Genomic DNA, 25,546 nt, shown 5'->3' on the forward strand with positions numbered 1-25,546 from the left:
TAAAGACGATAATTTTTTTGTTATTCGCAGAATGGAGAGCTGATCCGTAAAGTTCTCGATTATTTTCATCATCTAAAAGTATGCTCAGAAATTAAAAAAAAATGATAAGAAAAAAATACTTTTTAGAGAAGCCTTGTTAATATTGTAATGATATTTCGTACTTAGATATAGAAAGGATCCTACCCTCTTTTCTGTTTTCGTACGTACATTTCGTATGCACTCAGTTTCTTTGAAACCGCGTCCAGTTATTTTAGCAATAGTTAAGTATTCTGTTGAACGATTCAAAAAAGGAAACTAGAGCAATAAAAGTGCGGTATATATAAAAAAGAAACGGGTTCTACATTATTTTGGTAAATTTAGTTTATTTCATTTCCTTTTTAGAGTTTAAAGAAAATTTTCGTACAATTTATGTGTGGTAGAAATTTTTCTAGTCATTTGACATAAATGAGAAAGCACTTGTGATATATGATTGTTGTCCGCAATTTATTTTGACTGTTTGTTTAGTTTATTTCAACATTGTCGTGGAATTCTTCTTTTTGTAATATTTTTCCAAAGCTAATAAACGTTTTGCTTTAGGATAAACGCAATTTCTAGTTTTAGATGGAGACGGCGAAGAGCGGGAAAATATCGTGTATTAGTTGTGACTTTTTTTTGAAACTGAGTGTAGAATAGTCAGATATTATAGAGTAAAAAAAGAAAAAAAATAATTTAGGACATAAGTTACTTTTACTGTACATATAAGCAAAAACTTTTATTTATTTTGTTATCAGTATTGTAATAAATGCGTATTAAATGATTTATTTTTCATTTTTGTCCACGCTATCTTTTTAATTTTTCACACTTTTCTCGCCAACAAATATTATCCGCATTTTTCAAACGCGATTCGGTTCCAAATTACGTTTTTCTTACTTTTACACGAAGTGGATAACACGTTGTTGAGGTGCCAAATTTTGAAGCTTCGTATTTATTAAATTTTTATACCTTTGTAATATTTGTAAATCTAATGAATTTGATATTCATATGTATGTGCAATACAAATGACAGATCTACTAGATACTTATTTATAATATTATAACTACTAATGTAATATAGTAATTAAAAAAAGTTGTCAAATCAAACCTTTTTATAGATAAATTGTTTTTCATTTTTATTTTTCAGTTTCATTTTGTCTATACATGTATAATGAAGTTTATTTTATTTCCTTTTTTATATTTATTTGATGTCTGCCTGATATTTAATAAGATTGACTAAATAAATTTATTAGAAAAATATAATGATGATTTTTTTTAATTTTAATACCAATTTTATCACTGATTATTGAACTACAAAAGAAACTAGTTACAACGATATACAGGTGTCCCGTATCTTCCGCATCAGAGCATTATACCGTTGTAGGATACATTCTGAAGCGATCTTTCTAATAAAATTTTTCAAAATGTTTATAATAAAAGCAAGGGAACTGTTTAAAATACCGATTCAACAAAAGCTTAGGGAAACGCCCTCGGCCGATCATAACTCGTTTCTCAAGTGTACTCACCAATAGATTCGACACAGAAAGAGAAATCAACTTTTTCCGTGAATTCGCTATTGGACATCTTTAAACAGTTCCCTTGCGATTATTATAAACAAGATACGGGACACTCTTTTTTTCCTTGAATTTTGAGAAAAATATGAAAATTAAATGAATTCGTAGTTTGCCATGTTGTGATATATCGTACAAATAATGTCGAAATATCTATTGTGACAACTAAAGTGAAACACACTGTATAATATATATACCCGTAAAAATTTTGACAATGAACAAATTTGAATATAAATGCTAATTAGCATATTTATGTAATTTTATTTCATCCTTGACTCAATCTGATGATTGCTTAAAATAAACAAAGACCGGTTCTAAGATTGAAAATATAAATAATACACTCATCGTGTTAATTTAAAAAAATGACGAATAATTTAACCAATAAATCACGTTAAACGTTTAAAAATCTAAACAAACAGCGTGAATCTGCTTTCACATCAAAAAGCTTACCACTTCTTTGTGAAAGTTTGACCGCGCGGTCATGGTCACAACAATCGCCATTGGAGACAAACTTTCACACAGGTCGTTGAGCAATAAACGATATATTTACCAAAGCCAAATTTACACTCGATACAAAATTTCACAAAAATTAAAAAAAATTATTTCATTCACGTTTTATGTTGCGATCGTTTCCTTCGAAATTCTTCTTCGGTTTTCCGCATGATTTCAATTTCTTGAAGTCGCTGCAGTTCCCTAATTTCAACTTCGCGGCCGAGTTTTTCCGCTAATTTTCTTCTTTCGATTTGTCTGATGGTGTTTTGAAACGAAAATTTTTTATGGTTAGTTTTTTCGATGGGATTTGACACGTTTGTTGGATTTCCACTTGGTAAATACATAATCCTCCCTTTTCTTCGTCGCGATTCATCTTCTAACGAGTTAAAACCGTTGTTTAAAGAATTCGGGGCGGATTTACTTAAAAACCAATTGGTGTTTTGAAACGAAGTTTCAAACAAATCAGGTACGCGTAACCCGGTTAAAATTGATTTATTTAAATCACGCTCACGCGGTAGTGATAAGCTGAAGATATGGGGAAAAGTAAACGATGGTGTTGATGTTGTTTCATCGTCGATGCTTGAATCGTTTCCTAAATCTTGTTGAGGTGTCCAAGATTTTTCTTTCCCGTATTTATTAAACGTTTTTGGGCTATCATCGCCGGAAATTCCCGAATCACCCGATTTATCTTGGAGATAAATTTCTGAACGCAAAACCGCCGTTTCGATTATTTTAGCTTCTAAAAGTTCTTGCTCGGAAATATCATCGCGGGATGTTTCTTGATCGCTTTGATTTTGAGACGATAACGAATCAACTCGCAATAATTTCCACGCCGAGCCAGGTGAAAATCTTGGCGTTTCTAACCGCTTTTTTGGGAGATGTGGTCGCAATCTTAAAAGAATTTTTTCTTGGTCAATTTCGTAATCTGAATCTGACGAATTTGGGTTCAATTGAGGTTTATCCATTCCGAAATAAAATCGTTTTTTTTCGTCGAAATTATTTTCTTTGAAATTGTTGTTATTAATAATTACATTTTGTGTTTGGAGATTTTCGGCGGTGTTTTTTGTGTTTTTGCTTTCAATTCTTGTTTTGTATAATCTTTTGGTTCTAAAATCTTGATCGACGGGTCTTGGTGGTGCTTTGTATTTTTTTGGGCGTGTGTAAGCAAGTGTTTTCTTTTCGAATTGGGGGTTTTTCCTTAAATCGGGTTCGGAACCGTAAAATTTTTCCCGGGAAATCCGCGCCCTCGACAAAGTCCCCCCGGCTTGGAGGATGTCCCCATTTTCGGTTTGTCTTAATGTCGAATTTGTTGATCTTATTGGTAGCACTTTAGTTCTGGGGGGTTCTTGGGGGTACTTTTGCATTGTTATTACTTGGCTGTTTACGTTACCCATAATCTGTTTTAAATAATTAGGTTATTATTGTGTTAATAAATGGTTTATTTATTTACCTGTTTATTTTCCAAAAACTGTGTGGGTTTGAATGTCGGAAGCAGTAAACTTTCTTGTCGGATAGTGATTGAGCGACTCAAAGGTTCATTTTCAAGTTGATCGCTTTCTAGTGGCCAAGCCTCCCGTTCGCGGTGACGATAAACGAGTGAAAACGAAGAACCGAGCACCTGCAGCAGACGGCACTCTCGATGACCAATTTGAATACAAACGGCGGATCTTTCGCACAGCCCAACACCATCAATGGGAAGATGCGGAGACTCTCACTTTTGTTTTAAACCAGAAACCAATTAATTTTTTTTACAAAACAATATTAGAAAATCGAATCGAAAAAACCGTTTTATTCCAAACTAATTTTTTGTGTATCTTTTTTTTTTTAAATTTCGAAATTCGGAAAGACTTTCGTAATGAAGACATCCGACTTAGAGTTGCATCGCCGTTCCGTTTCGTTGAAACTCTTTCCGCTTTTTTAAGTAATAAGTTAGAAATTTTATTTATGACATTCCAACAGAAACTTGGTTATTATTATTACATTAGGAGATCTTATGCGGCTTTAAAATTAATTAAATTTAATTGTAATATAAAATAAAATATATAATATAAAATTATTATTATTGTAATATAAATTTTTATAAAATTTTATATATAATATAAAATTATTATTATTATAATATAAATTTTTATATATATTATAAAATTATTATTATTATAATACAAATTTTTATATAATTTTATATATATTATAAAAAAATTAAAAAAATATTATTGTTGATTTAAATCAATAGTGTGATATTTTAAAAGCTTTTACTTGTTGACCCAAAAAATAAATAAATTTTATATATATATAAATAAATTAAAATATATCGTTCTCATGAACTTTATTTGTTAAATTTTAATAAAAATATAAGAACAAAATAAAAAAAGAGTTATAGTAATAAGAAGATGTTAGATGTAGTAAATCGATAAATAGCTGTAAGGGTTGCGCGCGTCGTCGCGTAACTTCGGGTTAAAACGTAAAAGTGGGGGTTTTCCATAGTGAGATGATATCAAGGGGTTGTTCAGTAAACGTTTTCCCATCAATTTTCCTCGCGGATTAGAATCAATTTCTCATCATGATCCATGTTGATGTGGGTTTTTAATAAGTCGGTGAAAATGTTTGATTCGGTAATTCGGGGATGTTCGCAGTGGCGTCGCAAGGGGTTGTTGTACGGTAGCGACACCATTCGGGAAAACTGAAGTGGTGGCGGTTTCATTGCGCAAGCTACTACGTTACCTCGTCCTAAAAATAGATTTAGGAAGTCGGGTGTGTACTCGAACGCGTTCGGAGAACCGCGACGGCTCCGGTTTCCACTTATTTTCCCGGAACCGTTAACACGCGTATACCCGGTTTTCCGTACGGATTTCGGGGGCCCGGTTTTTCCGGGGGGTGAGTTCCCCGGCTATTTTTTAACCGGTGGGCGATCGATCGACTTCAAAGGTCCAGTAGAAAAGCAGCCCCCCTTTTCTGCCGAACTGTTATCAAGGAAACATATTTAAATGTAAAATAGGAATGTGATTTGATAAAGGGAAAATTCGTGTAAAAAATGTCGAGGGTTTTTAAAATCCCGATTCTAGTTATTTTCCTGCTCGTCTCAATGCTTGTGTTGCCGGTTACTTTGGAACAGGACGAAGACATTCCTCATAACGAGTAAGCATTCATTTTTTTATTAGTAATTATTATCCAAAAAATATTTTGGACAATTTCGTTACTCTAAGAATCGGAAATCTAAGGTTGCGTTAAGCTGCTAATTCCTTACGACTATGGCAGGTACGGTAAAGGTATCGATCGATCTAACGTTAAATTATAATACTCATATGGAGAGTAAGTAATTGGCCATTTAAGTGGATTTGACGATTTCAATGATTTATCAAACTAAAACACAAATTAAAATTTTTTATAAATTTCAACAGGTTTTGTTATAATCAATATTAATCTTTACTTCGATCAATTAAATTCCATATTTTTAATCATAATTGTAATAAATAACGTTTTGACCCAACCCAATCTTTATAATTACTCCTGAAGATGGTCAATTAGACAGAAACTTTTTTATTTAATTTTTTTAATAATTTAATATCAATAATTTTTCTATTTTCTGAACTAAGATGTTCTCGTTTTAGAGTAAAAAATTGGGCGTTAAAGTTTGGTGTCGACCTCTGGGAATACGGCAGGCAACTGACAAGAATGAACGAATTGCAAAGAGTAAATAATATTTATTAAAAAGTAATCTACTTATTAATTTCTTTCATCATTATTAGAAATATCATGAAGTTGAATTGGATATAGAAAGAAAAGATGGGTTATTGCTTATCCGGGAAATGGCAGCTGAAGTCAAGAACATGATGGACTTTAAGATGAGTGCAGTGATGGTAAGAAAATAATTTTAGAAATTTTCAAAAAAACGTAAATCGTAGCTTTCATAAATTTTTATATGTAAATTTAACACATCGTTATGGAATTATCAGCATTTATTATACAAATCATAAGCTTTCCAATGACCGAAGCGGATTTTTAAAATATCTCTTAGTTTTTGAGATATTAATCTTTAAACGTAATAAGGCATTATAGCATAAATAATCATTTTCAAAAAATCGTAATAAATCGTAAATTTAACACATCGTTATGAAATTATCAGCATTTATTATACAAATCATAAGCTTTCCAATGACCGAAACGGATTTTTAAAATATCTTTTACTTTTTGAGATATTAATCTTTAAACGTAATAAGGCATTTTAGCATAAATAATCATTTTCAAAAAATCGTAATAAATCGTAGATTTAACACATCGTTATGAAATTATCAGCATTTATTATACAAATCATAAGCTTTCCAATGACCGAAACGTATTTTTAAAATATCTCTTAGTTTTTGAGATATTAATCTTTAAACGTAGTAAGGCATTTTAGCATATAAACATTTTCAAAAAATCGTAATAAATCGTAAATTTAACACATCGTTATGAAATTATCAGCATTTATTATACAAATCATAAGCTTTCCAATGACCGAAACGGATTTTTAAAATATCTTTTAGTTTTTGAGATATTAATCTTTAAACGTAGTAAGGCATTTTAGCATATAAACATTTTCAAAAAATCGTAATAAATCGTAAATTTAACACATCGTTATGAAATTATCAGCATTTATTATACAAATCATAAGCTTTCCAATGACCGAAACGGATTTTTAAAATATCTCTTAGTTTTTGAGATATTAATCTTTAAACGTAATAAGGCATTTTAGCATAAATAATCATTTTCAAAAAATCGTAATAAATCGTAAATTTAACACATCGTTATGAAATTATCAGCTTTTATTATACAAATCATAAGCTTTCCAATGACCGAAACGGATTTTTAAAATATCTCTTAGTTTTTGAGATATTAATCTTTAAACGTAGTAAGGCATTTTAGCATATAAACATTTTCAAAAAATCGTAATAAATCGTAAATTTAACACATCGTTATGAAATTATCAGCATTTATTATACAAATCATAAGCTTTCCAATGACCGAAACAGATTTTTAAAATATCTTTTAGTTTTTGAGATATTAATCTTTAAACGTAATAAGACATTTTAGCATAAATAATCATTTTCAAAAAATCGTAATAAATCGTAGATTTAACACATCGTTATGAAATTATCAGCATTTATTATACAAATCATAAGCTTTCCAATGACGGAAACGGATTTTTAAAATATCTTTTAGTTTTTGAGATATTAATCTTTAAACGTAATAAGGCATTTTAGCATAAATAGTCATTTTCAAAAAATCGTAATAAATCGTAAATTTAACACATCGTTATGAAATTATCAACATTTATTATACAAATCATAAGCTTTCCAATGACCGAAACGGATTTTGAAAATATCTCTTAGTTTTTGAGATATTAATCTTTAAACGTAGTAAGGCATTTTAGCATAAATAATCATTTTCAAAAAATCGTAAATTTAACACATCGTTATGAAATCCTCAGCATTTACTATACAAATCATAAGCTTTCCAATGACCGAAACGGATGTTTAAAATATCTCTTAGTTTTTGAGATATTAATCTTTAAACGTAATAAGGCATTTTAGCATAAATAGTCATTTTCAAAAAATCGTAATAAATCGTAAATTTAACACATCGTTATGAAATTATCAGCATTTATTATACAAATCATAAGCTTTCCAATGACCGAAACGGATTTTTAAAATATCTCTTAGTTTTTGAGATATTAATCTTTAAACGTAGTAAGGCATTTTAGCATATAAACATTTTCAAAAAATCGTAATAAATCGTAAATTTAACACATCGTTATGAAATTATCAGCATTTATTATACAAATCATAAGCTTTCCAATGACCGAAACAGATTTTTAAAATATCTTTTAGTTTTTGAGATATTAATCTTTAAACGTAATAAGACATCTTAGATAAATAATCATTTTCAAAAAATCGTAATAAATCGTAGATTTAACACATCGTTATGAAATTATCAGCATTTATTATACAAATCATAAGCTTTCCAATGACGGAAACGGATTTTTAAAATATCTTTTAGTTTTTGAGATATTAATCTTTAAACGTAATAAGGCATTTTAGCATAAATAGTCATTTTCAAAAAATCGTAATAAATCGTAAATTTAACACATCGTTATGAAATTATCAGCATTTATTATACAAATCATAAGCTTTCCAATGACCGAAACGGATTTTGAAAATATCTCTTAGTTTTTGAGATATTAATCTTTAAACGTAGTAAGGCATTTTAGCATAAATAATCATTTTCAAAAAATCGTAAATTTAACACATCGTTATGAAATCCTCAGCATTTACTATACAAATCATAAGCTTTCCAATGACCGAAACGGATTTTTAAAATATCTCTTAGTTTTTGAGATATTAATCTTTAAACGTAATAAGACATTTTAGCATAGTCATTTTCAAAAAATCGTAATAAATCGTAAATTTAACACATCGTTATGAAATTATCAGCATTTATTATACAAATCATAAGCTTTCCAATGACAGAAACGGATTTGTAAAATATCTCTTAGTTTTTGAGATATTAATCTTTAAACGTAATAAGGCATTTTAGCATAAATAATCATTTTCAAAAAATCGTAATAAATCGTAGATTTAACACATCGTTATGAAATTATCAGCATTTATTATACAAATCATAAGCTTTCCAATAACCGAAACGGATTTTTAAAATATCTCTTAGTTTTTGAGATATTAATCTTTAAACGTAATAAGACATTTTAGCATAAATAATCATTTTCAAAAAATCGTAATTAATCGTAAATTTAACACATCCTTATGAAATCCTCAGCATTTACTATACAAATCATAAGCTTTCCAATGACCGAAACAGATTTTTAAAATATCTTTTAGTTTTTGAGATATTAATCTTTAAACGTTATAAGGCATTTTAGCATAAATAATCATTTTCAAAAAATCGTAATAAATCGTAGATTTAACACATCGTTATGAAATTATCAGCGTTTATTATACAAATTATAACCTTTCCAATGACCGAAACGGATTTTTAAAATATCTTGTAGTTTTTGAGATATTAATCTTTAAACGTAATAAGGCATTTAGCATAAATAATCATTTTCAAAAAATCGTATAAAATCGTAAATTTAACACATCGTTATGAAATTATCAGCATTTATTATACAAATCATAAGCTTTCCAATGACCGAAACGTATTTTTAAAATATCTTTTACTTTTTGAGATATTAATCTTTAAACGTAATAAGGCATTTTAGCATAAATAATCATTTTCAAAAAATCGTAATAAATCGTAGATTTAACACATCGTTATGAAATTATCAGCTTTTATTATACAAATTATAACCTTTCCAATGACCGAAACATATTTTTAAAAAATCTTTTAGTTTTTGAGATATTAATCTTTAAACGTAATAAGGCATTTTAGCATAAATAATCATTTTCAAAAAATCGTAAATTTAACACATCGTTATGAAATTATCAGCATTTATTATACAAATCATAAGTTTTCCAATGGACGAAACAGATTTTTAAAATACCTCTTAGTTTTTGAGATATTAATTTTTAAATATAACAAGATTTTTCTCAAATTCTTTAAAAAAAAGTATTAATGAATTGTTACATTCTTTTATGACACTACTTTTGTTTGATTTAAAGCGAATTATGGATTCTGCCGAACAAATTGCATTAACACCTCAAAATGATAATGGAAACATAAAATATTTCAATGCAAAAAAGTTAAATATTTTCGGGCACGATGGAAAACCAGCTGATGGTTCGAGGGAGATGATGTTGACGGCAAATCCTCATTTTGATTATTTACCAGTAAACACTTCGTTTAGTTCGGTTCTTATTCCAAGTGATATTCATGAATCAGGTAAAAAATTGTGAAGAAAAATGTGTTCGTTTTGTAACCGTTTTAATTTTTAGATCCTGATGTGATTAATTCAATTCAACGTTCTGAACATTTAGATCCGTTATTTGTTAATAATTACGAAGATGATCCATCTTTATCATGGCAATATTTCGGAAGTTCTTCCGGTTATTTAAGAAGATATCCTGGTAACACTTCATCTTTACATAGTAATAAAATTAATAAATTTTGGTTATTTCATTTTAGCCATCGCTTGGCCACCAGAAGAAATGTCTACTGCTTGGCAACGCTCTTCCGAAGATAGAAATGTTTATGATTTTCGCCGCACTGCTTGGTATGTTACAGCAGCAACATCGCCAAAAGACATCGTAATTTTAGTGGATTCATTAACGGCATCTAGTGGAAGACATTTGGCAATAACAGACGCAATAGTTACGGCTATTTTAGACACGTTAACTAACGATGATTTCGTAAATATTTTCAAATTTTCCGAAATCGCCGAAGAAAGCGTTCGGTGTTTCCAAGATGTTTTGGTGCAAGCCAACAATGAAAATAAACGTTGGTTGAGGGAATCTATAAAAAGTCTTCGAGCCGATGACATTGATAAACAAGATTTTACTAACGCTTTAATTAAAGGATTTGAAATTTTGCACAAAGTGAGTCAAAATAAAATTTTAAACGATTTAAGTTAATTAATTGTATTTTTTTAATTAGTATAATAGAACAGGACAAGGATGTCAATGCAACCAAGCTATAATGTTAATCACCACTGAAGCTTCCTCAAAACATAAAGAATTGTTCAAGAAGTACAATTGGCCACATAAACCAGTCAGGATTTTTACCTATTTGGTTGGATCTGAAAGTGCGAGCGTTGAAGATCTGCATTGGATGGCTTGTAGCAATAAAGGTCGTCTCAATCGCCAATTATTATTCATTTATTAACGAAAAGTTAAACTGACGCTTTTTTAATGTATCTTTTATATAGGTTACTACACACGAGTGTCGAAACCTGATGAGGCAAAGCAGCAAGTGTTGCGTTACATTGAAGTCATGGCTCGACCTGTTGTTATGTATCAAAACGATCATCCCATTCAATGGACGTCTGCTTACGTTGGAGGAAGAGTAAGTTGTAGTTTTGAAGTTAAATTAAAAAATTAATAAAAAATTTTCTTTTAGAAGGATAGTTTAGGTGGTGGAAATCAAGGACAACTAATGACATCTGTCACAACGCCTGTTTTCGATAGAAGAAATCATTCGGTACTTATTTATTATAAATTATTAATTAAAATTTAAAAATTACAAAAAAAATTTATTTGTTTTAAGATGCGCGCTGCTAATATCTTAGGAGTAGTTGGAACGGACGTTTCTGTGGAACAAATTAAGAAACTCGTGCCTCCATATAAAGTAATACAAAAAATTTTTCTAAATTAATTATTAATTAATTATTTTTTTAGTTGGGTGTAAACGGTTACTCTTTTATCGTAAACAACAACGGGCACGTTTTGTATCACCCAGATGTTAGGCCCTTGGTAAATATTAATCATTTTTTTCTCTAAAAAAATTTTGCAAAAACCTTATTAATTTTTAGTACGGAAATAGACAGTACGAAAGCACTTTAGAACCGACTTACGTTACTGTTGATTTATCCGAGTTAGAGCTAGTCGAAGCGGAAAATGGGCCTAGAGAGAATCACTCGGCACTTCTTGAGGTAACCAAGAATAATATTGATCAAAATTATTTATTAATTTAATTTATTTTTTAGTTAAGACACGATATGATTGATCAAAAAGAAGGCGAGACCGAGTTAACAGTGAAAATTCATTATGATAATATGGTGAGTAATTTTTTTTTTAATATATAATTATCATACCCGACGTCATCATTGCAAGTATGCAACTAATATTACAGTACTGGTATTACAATACACGATTTGAATATTTGGTTGCATACTTGCAGTTCTTGAGAAATAAATTTTTGAAATATATATATATATTAAGCAATACTTTTATTAATAAATTAATTTATTTATAGAGACGAGTTACAACACGTCGCCATAAATATTTTTACAACCCCATTGAAGGAACACCATTTTCTTTGGGGTTGGCAATTCCGGAAGGTTATGGAATGTATCAATTAAGAGCTGAACAAGAAGTAAAAAGAAGTCAGAAGAATGGTAAATAAAGTTAAGATATAAAAATGTGGTTGTTAATGTGATTTATGATTATAGTTGAAGAATATTTCAAAGGAAATAATTGGAAAGTTCATCCAGATTGGGTTTATTGTGAATATACAAATGGGCCATCTGGTGGCGATCAAGGATTTAGTACAGCTGAAGAACGAGTTCTTCATTTTCTTTCAAGAAGTAGAAGGCCGGGGTGGAAATGGATGTCTTTAAGACCAAGATCGCCATCGCAAAGGGATCATTACCATCCAACTAATAAACAAGATAAAGATGCGTATTATTGTATGTTTTAGATTTATTGAAAATTTTGAAATTGGAATAAAACAGGGATTTATTGTAGGCGATAAAACTTTGTTGCAATCGCTGGTGTTGGATGCAATGGTTACTGAAGAATTAGAAAGACATGCTTCGAGACCACCTTACACTGAAGAAAATAATCAGTAAGTATTAAATGTTTAGTTTAGAACAAATGTTTTTCCAAAAAATGTAGTGCATGGATAGATAGTGTTGAAGCACAATTCTATGTTTAATAACGAACTATTAATTAATTAATTAATTATGTATCTTTGCACATTAGCCCGATTGCAACACTTTTGGTTTTATTGCAAAGGTAAAGTTATTTACGGGTATTTGTTGTAACATATGACTTTTTTATTTGTTTGTCTAAAAAATATTCGTTTTAATTCGAGCACAATCATGTTTTATTGCTCGGCATGAGTGTTTTTTACATGATTTCAACTTTTACCATATTTTTGATTAATTCACCAAAGAAATCATGTAAAACATATTTTTCGTCGTGTTTAAATCATTTTTAATAAGCACGCAGGAGATGTAAGTATAAATAATTATATTAAAACATGTTATTATTAAAACAGCATTTCAACGATCCAGATCCAGGTCTCCTTGTATAAAGAAATGGCATATATCATAAAATCATGAATTAAGTTTCTTCAGACAGCTTGACAAAAAGAGGATTACATAATCATTTGTTTCCGATTTAATCGTTCCGTTCTAATCTAGTTTTATTTACAGTCAAGGCTTCCATATGTTCGGATTAACGCTATCGTTCGTTGCTACAAGAAGTGGATTATTACGATGGACGGATCATACTCCACCGGAACAAAACCAACAGTGAGATTGAATTGTATCTGAATTATTCAAATATAATTTTTGTTGTATTAGACATTTTAGTCAAAGTAATGTAAGAGCGATAGATGAAGTTTGGTACAAAAGAGCGGTTGATCAGCACGCGATTGAACCTGAAAGTTTTGTCTTTTCCGTACCTTTCGATGTCAAAGCAACCTCTAAGTCTTTAGTAACAGCCACTCACGCGGTTTTTGTTGAACACGGTGGTCATCGAGCTCCGGCTGCTGTTGTTGGGTTGCAATATCAACACAGCACTTTGGCTTCCCATTTTATTAACATTACTTCCGCGGTAAATAAATTGTGCCAAAAAGCGAATTATATGGAATGAAAGTATCATTTTTTAGTGCACCGGTCCTTCTGCTTGTCGCAAAACTTGTGCCAGTACTGAATTGGATTGTTATATCTTAGATAATAATGGGTTCATTATTATTTCTGAAAATTCTGAACATACCGGAGTATTTTTTGGGCACATCGATGGGACCATTATGGATTCTTTAGTTCAAGATAGAATTTATAATAAGGTTACTGTTTATGATTACCAAGGAAGCTGCGCTAGCAAACGCGATTATTTCAGCGGATCTGCAACACCAATTAAAGTAAATTTTTATTTTTTTTAAATCTCCAATAATTAATTATAACTATTTATTAGAAAGCATCGTTCCTAAATATCTGGTTAACAAACTTCCTAACTTTTTGGGCTGGTATTATACATTACGTACAAGGAATAGCCATATCATATACTCAAGACCCAGGTAAATCCGAATCAAACCAAAAATCCAAATAAATTTAATACTAATTAATTTTAAGATGCATATCTCGATTATGATCCCGATGATATATATCGACCGGACGATATTGTGGATGAATCCGATATCGGTCATACACATTATACAATTTCAAATGGTCCAACTTACATATCGGATAATGACGCACAAATGGATAACATGGATAGAAGTGAAGATACCGTCCGACCGTGCGATAGGAAAGTTGATTTGTACGTGTTGCAACCTGATAGATTAAATACTAGTGGACAAAGCAATCCGTTGAAAGGAAAATTAACTAATTGTCATGTAACAGGATGTGAAAGGTAAATATTATGATATAAAAAATTTCTTAAAGAACTTCCATCTTGGTTTTTGCCGTCATAGTCGAGATATCGTGTACACATATATTATTTAGGATATATTACATAGTGGAGATCTTTGTGCCAGACTATTTTTATTCTTGTCATTTTCTCCTGGAAGTACCTTATCTTCAGAAAGGATGCCTAGGTTCCCTTCCCAGGCTGGCTTTGATCATTTTTGCAAACAGGCCATCTTTCCAGACGGAGTTGTAAGCCTTCTCAACATTTAATAGCATCAGAATCAACTGATGTGTTTTGTTCTGAACAAGCTCCTCTACATCATCACATTCATTATTAACAGAACTGTCGCTGTTATCACTTTCGATTATTAATTAAAGTATCCTTTTTTTAATGCAAAAAGCCGTTTTGAAAAATCGCTTTTATTTCTTGAGTTTTGCAATTTTCGCCGATTAAGATTTAAAAATTCGTATAAAATCCATTTCTTGGAATATGAGTTTGAAAATTTGCCAACGTGTTAATGAAAGTGTCCTCTTTCCAATGAACCAACACGTTTTAACAAATAACTTTTAGTTTTTGAGAAAACAATATTTGAAGTTTTGATTAAATTTTCGATGTTGCAATTTTCATCGATAATTTTCAAAATTCGCTATAAAATTAATTTCTTGAAGGATCCTTGAGGAAATATCACCAATTATTAATTAAAGTATCCTCTTTTTAATGCAAAAAGCCGTTTTGAAAAATCGCTTTTAGTTATTGAGAAATAAATTTTTGAAATTATGGAATTTTGCAATTTTCGCCGATTAAGTTTTAAAAATTCGTATAAAATCCATTTCTTGGAATATGAATATAAAAATTTCCCAAAGTGTTAATAAAAGTGTCCTCTTTTCAATGAACCAACCCGTTTTGAAAAATAACTTTTAGTTTTTGAGAAAACAATAATTTGATAAAATGTTCGATGTTGCAATTTTCATCGATAATTTTCAAAATTCGCTATAAAATTTATTTCTTGAAGGATTCTTATGGAAATATCACCAATTATTAATTAAAGTATCCTCTTTTTAATGCAAAAAGCCGTTTTGAAAAATCTCTTTTAGTTATTGAGAAATAAAGTTTTGAAATGACCGAATTTTGCAATTTTCGCCGATTAAGTTTTAAAAATTCGTATAAAATCCATTTCTTGGAATATGAGTATGAAAATTTCCCAAAGTGTTAATAAAAGTGTCCTCTTTTTAATGAACCAACACGTTTTGAAAAATAACTTTTAATTTTTGAGAAAACAATAATTTGATAAAATGTTCGATGTTGCAATTCATCGATAATCTTCAAAATTCGCTATAAAATTTATTTCTTGAAGGATCCTTGAGGAAATATCACCAATTATTAATTAAAGTATCCTCTTTTTAATGCAAAAAGCCGTTTTGAAAAATCGCTTTTAGTTATTGAGAAATAAATTTTTGAAATTATGGAATTTTGCAATTTTCGCCGATTAAGTTTTAAAAATTCGTATAAAATCCATTTCTTTGAATATGAGTATGAAAATTTACCAAAGTGTTAATGAAAGTGTCCTCTTTTCAATGAACCAACCCGTTTTGAAAAATAACTTTTAATTTTTGAGAAAACAATAATTTGATAAAATGTTCGATGTTGCAATTCATCGATAATCTTCAAAATTCGCTATAAAATTTATTTCTTGAAGGATCCTTGAGGAAATATCACCAATTATTAATTAAAGTATCCTCTTTCTAATGCAAAAAGCCGTTTTGAAAAAGCGCTTTTAGTTATTGAGAAATAAATTTTTGAAATGATCGAATTTTGCAATTTTCGCCGATTAAATTTTAAAAATTCGTATAAAATCCATTTCTTGGAATATGAATATAAAAATTTCCCAAAGTGTTAATAAAAGTGTCCTCTTTTTAATGAACCAACACGTTTTGAAAAATAACTTTTAATTTTTGAGAAAACAATAATTTGATAAAATGTTCGATGTTGCAATTTTCATCGATAATTTTCAAAATTCGCTATAAAATTTATTTCTTGAAGGATTCTTATGGAAATATCACCAATTATTAATTAAAGTATCCTCTTTTTAATGCAAAAAGCCGTTTTGAAAAATCTCTTTTAGTTATTGAGAAATAAAGTTTTGAAATGACCGAATTTTGCAATTTTCGCCGATTAAGTTTTAAAAATTCGTATAAAATCCATTTCTTGGAATATGAGTATGAAAATTTCCCAAAGTGTTAATAAAAGTGTCCTCTTTTTAATGAACCAACACGTTTTGAAAAATAACTTTTAATTTTTGAGAAAACAATAATTTGATAAAATGTTCGATGTTGCAATTCATCGATAATCTTCAAAATTCGCTATAAAATTTATTTCTTGAAGGATCCTTGAGGAAATATCACCAATTATTAATTAAAGTATCCTCTTTTTAATGCAAAAAGCCGTTTTGAAAAATCGCTTTTAGTTATTGAGAAATAAATTTTTGAAATTATGGAATTTTGCAATTTTCGCCGATTAAGTTTTAAAAATTCGTATAAAATCCATTTCTTTGAATATGAGTATGAAAATTTACCAAAGTGTTAATGAAAGTGTCCTCTTTTCAATGAACCAACCCGTTTTGAAAAATAACTTTTAATTTTTGAGAAAACAATAATTTGATAAAATGTTCGATGTTGCAATTCATCGATAATCTTCAAAATTCGCTATAAAATTTATTTCTTGAAGGATCCTTGAGGAAATATCACCAATTATTAATTAAAGTATCCTCTTTTTAATGCAAAAAGCCGTTTTGAAAAATCGCTTTTAGTTATTGAGAAATAAATTTTTGAAATTATGGAATTTTGCAATTTTCGCCGATTAAGTTTTAAAAATTCGTATAAAATCCATTTCTTGGAATATGAATATAAAAATTTCCCAAAGTGTTAATAAAAGTGTCCTCTTTTCAATAAACCAACCCGTTTTGAAAAATAACTTTTAGTTTTTGAGAAAACAATAATTTGATAAAATGTTCGATGTTGCAATTTTCATCGATAATTTTCAAAATTCGCTATAAAATTTATTTCTTGAAGGATTCTTATGGAAATATCACCAATTATTAATTAAAGTATCCTCTTTTTAATGCAAAAAGCCGTTTTGAAAAATCTCTTTTAGTTATTGAGAAATAAATTTTTGAAATGATCGAATTTTGCAATTTTCGCCGATTAAATTTTAAAAATTCGTATAAAATCCATTTCTTGGAATATGAATATAAAAATTTCCCAAAGTGTTAATAAAAGTGTCCTCTTTTTAATGAACCAACACGTTTTGAAAAATAACTTTTAATTTTTGAGAAAACAATAATTTGATAAAATGTTCGATGTTGCAATTCATCGATAATCTTCAAAATTCGCTATAAAATTTATTTCTTGAAGGATCCTTGAGGAAATATCACCAATTATTAATTAAAGTATCCTCTTTTTAATGCAAAAAGCCGTTTTGAAAAATCGCTTTTAGTTATTGAGAAATAAATTTTTGAAATGACCGAATTTTGCAATTTTCGCCGATTAAGATTTAAAAACTCGTATAAAATCCATTTCTTGGAATATGAGTTTGAAAATTTCCCAAAGTGTTAATGAAAGTGTCCTCTTTTTAATGAACCAACCCGTTTTAAAAAATAACTTTTAGTTTTTGAGAAAACAATATTTGAAGTTGCAGTTTTCATCAATTATTAAATAAAGTAAATCGCTTCTTAATTAATCTCCTTCTGGCAATCAATAATTCATCTTTTTGTTCAACTTTAAAGTGTTTGCCCCAGATATACGATGTTAATATCTCTATATTAAGTATTGCTTGGGAAGTATTTTTGATTTAATTAAATTTATTTTTTTGTTTTAGACCATTTAGTGTACAAAAAGTACCACATAGTAATTTAATATTGCTTGTTGTGGATACATTGTGCCCATGTGGTAGTAAACAATTAAGTATTACGCCTCAAGAATTAATTTATGATAATGGTAATGGAAGGTGTTTACATAAACCTAAAGAGAGTTTGTACAGAAGGCGCCCACCAAAGTGTATTAATTATCATCCGGAGGTAATCGAGAAGTATTTTATTATTATTTTTTTACATTTTATTTATTTGCAGGAGATTGAAATTTCTCTTTGCGGTTCAGTATCGCGTGTAACGTCGGCATTCGGCGTGTTTACAACGTTAACAATAACGTTATATTTAATCCTGTCGTGATTTACTATAGAAGAGTCGTACGTTCTGTTGGCGTGACCTGAGAAAGTTGCGTGACGAAAATTTTAAAAGAATAATAAAAAAAAAGTTGTAAGAAAGAAAAAAATAATTAAAAAAAATGTAATACAGAAAGTATATTTAAAAAAAAGTATCTTCAAATATTTGTAACTCTAGTTAAAGTTTTTTATATAATTTATATTTGATAAGTGTCGTTTTTCTTTTTCAGCGTATTTTGTACATATCAAGCATAAACCGATGTGTTGTTAAGCGGCCACTATTAGAGATAAATGTGAAAGGGTAAAACACAGTGATGACAATAACTACTTAGGTTGACAAAAAAGACTTTCGAAAATCTGACAAAAAAAATTTATCAAAAAAAAAATATAATTATTATTATAATAATAAAGATGAAAAAAGGACAGTATACACACGTATATACATATATATACATTCACGCGATCATATTGTATAGATTATACACCCGTTATATATGTATATAGGTTGAAGTTTTGACGTCAATGTACATATCGTGGCTTTGTGCGTAATTAACAAAACTAGTTAAAAGAAAAAAACTTAAAACTGTAAGATCCCCTTCCCTTTTTCCTTCGGGCATAGTAGTGAATTAAATCTCTTTTAGCTATTTAAATAGCTTCACTACTATTGCGAACAGCGTCGAGTTCTCAAACCGCCAATTGGATAATATACCGTGTGAACAAAATATTCAAACAGTAAATAAAATACGTTTAGGTTCAATATGTATACATACTCGTTGAGGGTTTTTGGAAGTCGCGTTATACTTCCAACTTCCTATTTAAAAAAAACATGAAATGTAACTCTAACTGTAATTTAAGCTTTGGGCTTAAGTATAACATTAAATTTACCGGAGATAAACTAAAAATGAGAAGAAAAAATATGATGATGATGATCCTACAATATAGTAAGTTTGATACATCAATTTTTAAGATAGACCATATCAATGGAAAAATGTAACTACGTTATAACGCTAAAACCGAGTCTTCCAATAAACAAATAATAAATTGTAAGTTATGTAAAATTGTAGAAAAGATGTTAGCGTTTAAAAAATATATATTGATTTTTTCCGGTCGCTGGAAACAGTTTTTATGCCTTATCGTTTTCTCTTTATCTTGTACATCGGTTATTACGTATATTGTCGTAATAGACCTATTACACTCTTATCTAAAACAAATTGCATAGATTTAATTAAATTATACTATATTTATATGCGTTTTTATTTCATTCCATCATTATTATTTTTATACCAACCTCGCGATCCTTTCACAATAAATTAAAAATAAATCTTGAAAATTTGCTTTTTATAATAAATTGTTTTTTATTTCATAATGATATCTCAATTAGTTTTTGAGATACACAAAATTAATTATCGTAAAATTTTTGTTTAAAATTAAGCAAGGTTGAGTTCAAAAAATCATAATTTATAAATTTGAAGATTCCAAAAAATGATCTTCAAAACATTAAACACCAAAGAAATTTGCTTTAAATTGTTTTTTATTTCATAATGATATCTCAATTAGTTTTTGAGATACACAAAATTAATTATCCTAAGATTTTTGATTAAAATTAAGCAAGATTGAGTTTAAAAAATCATAACTCCAAAATTTGACGGTTAAAAAAAATGATCTTCAAAACATTAAACACCAAAGAAATTTGCTTTAAATTGTTTGTTATTTCATAATGATATCTCAATTAGTTTTTGAGATGCACAAAATTAATTATCCTAAGATTTTTTATTAAAATTAAGCAAGGTTGAGTTCAAAAAATCATAACTCCAAAATTTGAAGTTTCCAAAAAATGATTTTCAAAACATTAAATAGTAAAGAAATTTGCTTTAAATTATTTTTTATTTCATAACGATATCTCAATTAGTTTTTGAGATGCACAAAATTAAGTATCCTAAGTTTTTTTATTAACATTAAGCAAGGTTGAGATCAAAAAACCATAATTTGTAAATTTGAAGTTTTCAATAAATAATCTTAAAAACATTAAACACCAAAGAAATTTGCTTTAATTTGTTTTTTATTTTATAACGATATCTCAATTAGTTTTTGAGATATACTCCTAAGATTTTTGTTTAAAATTAAGCAAGATTGAGTTCAAAAAATCATAACTCAAAAATTTGAAGTTTCCAAAAAATGATTTTCAAAACATTAAACACCAAAGAAATTTGCTTTAAATTGTATTTTATTTCATAACGATATCTCATTTAGTTTTTGAGATACACAAAATTAATTATACTAAGATTTTTGTTTAAAATTAAACAAGGTTGAGTTCAAAAAATCATAACTCCAAAATTTGAAGTTTCTAAAAAATGATTTTCAAAACATTAAATACTAAAGAAATTTGCTTTAAATTGTTTTTTATTTCATAACGATATCTCAATTAGTTTTTGAGATACACAAAATTAATTATGCTAAGATTTTTGTTTAAAATTAAACAAGGTTGAGTTCAAAAAATCATAACTCCAAAATTTGAAGTTTCTAAAAAATGATTTTCAAAACATTAAACACCAAAGAAATTTGCTTTAAATTGTTTTATATTTCATAACGATATCTCAATTAGTTTTTGAGATACACAAAATTAATTATCCTTAAATTTTTGTTTAAAATTAAGCAAGGTTGAGTTTAAAAAATCATAACTCCAAAATTTGACGGTTAAAAAAAATGATCTTCAAAACATTAAACACCAAAGAAATTTGCTTTAAATTGTTTTTTATTTCATAATGATATCTCAATTAGTTTTTGAGATACACAAAATTAATTATGCTAAGATTTTTGTTTAAAATTAAGCAAGGTTGAGTTAAAAAAATCATAATTTGTAAATTTGAAGTTTTCAAAAAATGATTTTAAAAACATTAAACACCAAAGAAATTTGCTTTAAATTGTTTTTTATTTCATAACGATATCTCAATTAGTTTTTGAGATACACAAAATTAATTATGCTAAGATTTTTGTTTAAAATTAAGCAAGGTTGAGTTTAAAAAATCATAACTCCAAAATTTGAAGTTTCCAAAAAATGATCTTCAAAACATTAAACACCAAAGAAATTTGCTTTAAATTGTTTTTTATTTCATAACGATATCTCATTTAGTTTTTGAGATACACAAAATTAATTATGCTAAGATTTTTGTTTAAAATTAAACAAGGTTGAGTTAAAAAAATCATAATTTGTAAATTTGAAGTTTCCAAAAAATGATCTTCAAAACATTAAACACCAAAGAAATTTGCTTTAAATTGTTTTTTATTTTATAACGATATCTCAATTAGTTTTTGAGATATACTCCTAAGATTTTTGATTAAAATTAAACAAGGTTGAGTTCAAAAAATCATAACTTGAAAATTTGAAGTTTCCCAAAAATGATGTTCAAAACATTAAACACCAAAGAAATTTGCTTTAAATTGTTTTTTATTTCATAACGATATCTCAATTAGTTTTTGAGATACACAAAATTAATTATCCTAAGATTTTTGTTTAAAATTAAGCAAGGTTGAGTTCAAAAAACCATAACTCCAAAATTTGAAGTTTCCAAAAAATGATTTTCAAAACATTAAACACCAAAGAAATTTGCTTTAAATTGTTTTTTATTTCATAATGATATCTCGATTAGTTTTTGAGATACACAAAATTAATTATGCTAAGATTTTTGTTTAAAATTAAGCAAGGTTGAGTTCAATAAGTCATAACTTGAAAATTTGAAGTTTCCAAAAAATGATCTTCAAAACATTAAATATCAAAGAAATTTGCTTTAAATTGTTTTTTATTTCATAACGATATCTCAATTAGTTTTTGAGATACACAAAATTAATTATCCTTACATTTTTGTTTAAAATTAAGCAAAGTTGAGTTCAAAAAGTCATAACTTGAAAATTTGAAGTTTCCAAAAAATGATCTTCAAAACATTAAACACCAAAGAAATTTGCTTTAATTTGTTTTTTATTTTATAACGATATCTCAATTAGTTTTTGAGATATACTCCTAAGATTTTTGTTTAAAATTAAGCAAGATTGAGTTCAAAAAATCATAACTCCAAAATTTGAAGTTTCTAAAAAATGATTTTCAAAACATTAAACACCAAAGAAATTTGCTTTAAATTGTTTTTTATTTCATAACGATATCTCAATTAGTTTTTGAGATACACAAAATTAATTATCCTTAAATTTTTGTTTAAAATTAAGCAAGGTTGAGTTCAAAAGTCATAACTCCAAAATTTGAAGTTTCCCAAAAATGATCTTCAAAACATTAAACAGCAAAGAAATTTGCTTTAAATTGTTTTTTATTTCATAACGATATCTCAATTAGTTTTTGAGATACACAAAATTAATTATCCAAAGATTTTTGTTTAAAATTAAGCAAGGTTGAGTTTAAAAAATCATAACTCCAAAATTTGAAGTTTCCAAAAAATGATTTTCAAAACATTAAATAGTAAAGAAATTTGCTTTAAATTGTTTTTTATTTCATAACGATATCTCAATTAGTTTTTGAGATACACAAAATTAATTATCCTAAGATTTTTGTTTAAAATTAAGCAAGGTTGAGTTCAAAAAATCATAACTCCAAAATTTGAAGTTTCCAAAAAATGATTTTCAAAACATTAAACACCAAAGAAATTTGCTTTAAATTGTTTTTTATTTCATAACGATATCTCGATTAGTTTTTGAGATACACAAAATTAATTATGCTAAGATTTTTGATTAAAATTAAGCAAGGTTGAGTTCAAAAAATTATAACTCCAAAATTTGAAGTTTCCAAAAAATAATTTTCAAAACATTAAATAGTAAAGAAATTTGCTTTAAATTGTTTTTTATTTCATAATGATATGTCAATTAGTTTTTGAGATGCACAAAATTAATTATCCTAAGATTTTTGATTAACATTAAGCAAGGTTGAGTTCAAAAAACCATAATTTGTAAATTTGAAGTTTCCAATAAATAATCTTAAAAACATTAAACACCAAAGAAATTTGCTTTAAATTGTTTTTTATTTTATAACGATATCTCAATTAGTTTTTGAGATATACTCCTAAGATTTTTATTTAAAATTAAGCAAGGTTGAATTCAAAAAATCATAACTCCAAAATTTGAAGTTTCCAAAAAATGATTTTCAAAACATTAAATACTAAAGAAATTTGCTTTAAATTGTTTTTTATTTCATAACGATATCTCAATTAGTTTTTGAGATACACAAAATTAATTATCCTAAGGTGTTTGTTTAAAATTAAACAAGGTTGAGTTCAAAAAATCATAACTTGAAAATTTGAAGTTTCCCAAAAATGATCTTCAAAACATTTTACACCAATGAAATTTGCTTTAAATTGTTTTTTATTTCATAATGATATCTCAATTAGTTGTTGAGATACACAAAATTAATTATCCTAAGATTTTTGATTAAAATTAAGCAAGATTGAGTTTAAAAAATCATAACTCCAAAATTTGAAGTTTCCAAAAAATGATCTTCAAAACATTAAACACCAAAGAAATTTGCTTTAAATTGTTTTTTATTTCATAATGATATCTCAATTAGTTTTTGAGATACACAAAATTAATTATGCTAAGATTTTTGATTAAAATTAAGCAAGGTTGAGTTCAAAAAATCATAACTACAAAATTTGAAGTTTCCCAAAAATGATCTTCAAAACATTAAACACCAAAGAAATTTGCTTTAAATTGTTTTTTATTTCATAACGATATCTCAATTAGTTTTTGAGATACACAAAATTAATTATCCTAAAATTTTTGATTAAAATTAAGCAAGGTTGAGTTCAAAAAATTATAACTCAAAAATTTGAAGTTTCCAAGAAATGATCTTCAAAACATTAAACACCAAAGAAATTTGCTTTAAATTGTTTTTTATTTCATAATGATATCTCAATTAGTTTTTGAGATACACAAAATTAATTATCCAAAGATTTTTGTTTAAAATTAAGCAAGGTTGAGTTTAAAAAATCATAACTCCAAAATTTGAAGTTTCCAAAAAATGATTTTCAAAACATTAAATAGTAAAGAAATTTGCTTTAAATTGTTTTTTATTTCATAACGATATCTCAATTAGTTTTTGAGATACACAAAATTAATTATGCTAAGATTTTTGTTTAAATTTAAGCAAGGTTGAGTTCAAAAAGTCATAACTTGAAAATTTGAAGTTTCCCAAAAATGATCTTCAAAACATTAAACACCAAAGAAATTTGTTTTAATTTGTTTTTTATTTCATAATGATATCTCAATTAGTTTTTGAGATACACAAAATTAATTATCCTAAGATTTTTGATTAAAATTAAGCAAGGTTGAGTTCAAAAAATTATAACTCCAAAATTTGAAGTTTCCAAAAAATAATTTTCAAAACATTAAATAGTAAAGAAATTTGCTTTAAATTGTTTTTTATTTCATAATGATATGTCAATTAGTTTTTGAGATGCACAAAATTAATTATCCTAAGATTTTTGATTAAAATTAAGCAAGGTTGAGTTTAAAAAATCATAACTCCAAAATTTGAAGTTTCCAAAAAATGATCTTCAAAACATTAAACACCAAAGAAATTTGCTTTAAATTGTTTTTTATTTCATAACGATATCTCATTTAGTTTTTGAGATACACAAAATTAATTATCCTAAGATTTTTGTTTAAAATTAAGCAAGGTTGAGTTCAAAAAATCATAACTCCAAAATTTGAAGTTTCCAAAAAATGATTTTCAAAACATTAAATAGTAAAGAAATTTGCTTTAAATTGTTTTTTATTTCATAATGATATCTCAATTAGTTTTTGAGATACACAAAATTAATTATCCTAAGATTTTTGTTTAAAATTAAGCAAGGTTGAGTTCAAAAAATCATAACTCCAAAATTTGAAGTTTCCAAGAAATGATCTTCAAAACATTAAACACCAAAGAAATTTGCTTTAAATTGTTTTTTATTTTATAACGATATCTCAATTAGTTTTTGAG

General features: G+C 27.4%; 2 protein-coding genes across 3 annotated transcripts; one reads left to right on the forward strand and one right to left on the reverse strand.

Moving 5' to 3' along the window:
* Nucleotides 1-2,105: 2,105 nt before the first annotated feature.
* LOC111425684 (uncharacterized) lies at nt 2,106-3,782 on the reverse strand. Its single transcript, XM_023059889.2, has 2 exons — nt 3,525-3,782; nt 2,106-3,471 (listed from the first exon to the last, which is right to left on the reverse strand). Exon 2 carries the CDS (start codon nt 3,466-3,468, stop codon nt 2,191-2,193), a length of 1,278 nt encoding a protein of 425 aa, XP_022915657.2. The 5' UTR covers nt 3,469-3,471; nt 3,525-3,782; the 3' UTR covers nt 2,106-2,190.
* Nucleotides 3,783-4,558: 776 nt separating this feature from the next.
* LOC111425334 (voltage-dependent calcium channel subunit stolid) lies at nt 4,559-19,814 on the forward strand. Of its 2 annotated transcripts, XM_023059296.2 has the most exons (24): nt 4,559-5,209; nt 5,683-5,764; nt 5,821-5,931; nt 9,727-9,946; nt 10,000-10,131; nt 10,190-10,599; nt 10,658-10,850; nt 10,929-11,065; nt 11,120-11,200; nt 11,267-11,347; nt 11,398-11,472; nt 11,532-11,651; nt 11,706-11,777; nt 11,975-12,116; nt 12,171-12,407; nt 12,466-12,565; nt 12,703-12,735; nt 13,158-13,256; nt 13,308-13,560; nt 13,616-13,867; nt 13,921-14,023; nt 14,079-14,358; nt 18,229-18,427; nt 18,479-19,814. In XM_023059296.2, exons 1-24 carry the CDS (start codon nt 5,106-5,108, stop codon nt 18,575-18,577), a joined length of 3,615 nt encoding a protein of 1,204 aa, XP_022915064.2. In that variant the 5' UTR covers nt 4,559-5,105; the 3' UTR covers nt 18,578-19,814. The 2 variants fall into 2 exon arrangements, with proteins under 2 accessions (XP_022915064.2, XP_022915065.2); XM_023059297.2 differs by lacking the exon at nt 12,703-12,735 and having other exon boundaries at nt 4,560-5,209.
* Nucleotides 19,815-25,546: the final 5,732 nt, after the last annotated feature.

This window comes from Onthophagus taurus, chromosome 8 (assembly GCF_036711975.1).
Source record: "Onthophagus taurus isolate NC chromosome 8, IU_Otau_3.0, whole genome shotgun sequence".
In the NCBI taxonomy this organism is placed as follows: Eukaryota; Metazoa; Arthropoda; class Insecta; order Coleoptera; family Scarabaeidae; genus Onthophagus; species Onthophagus taurus.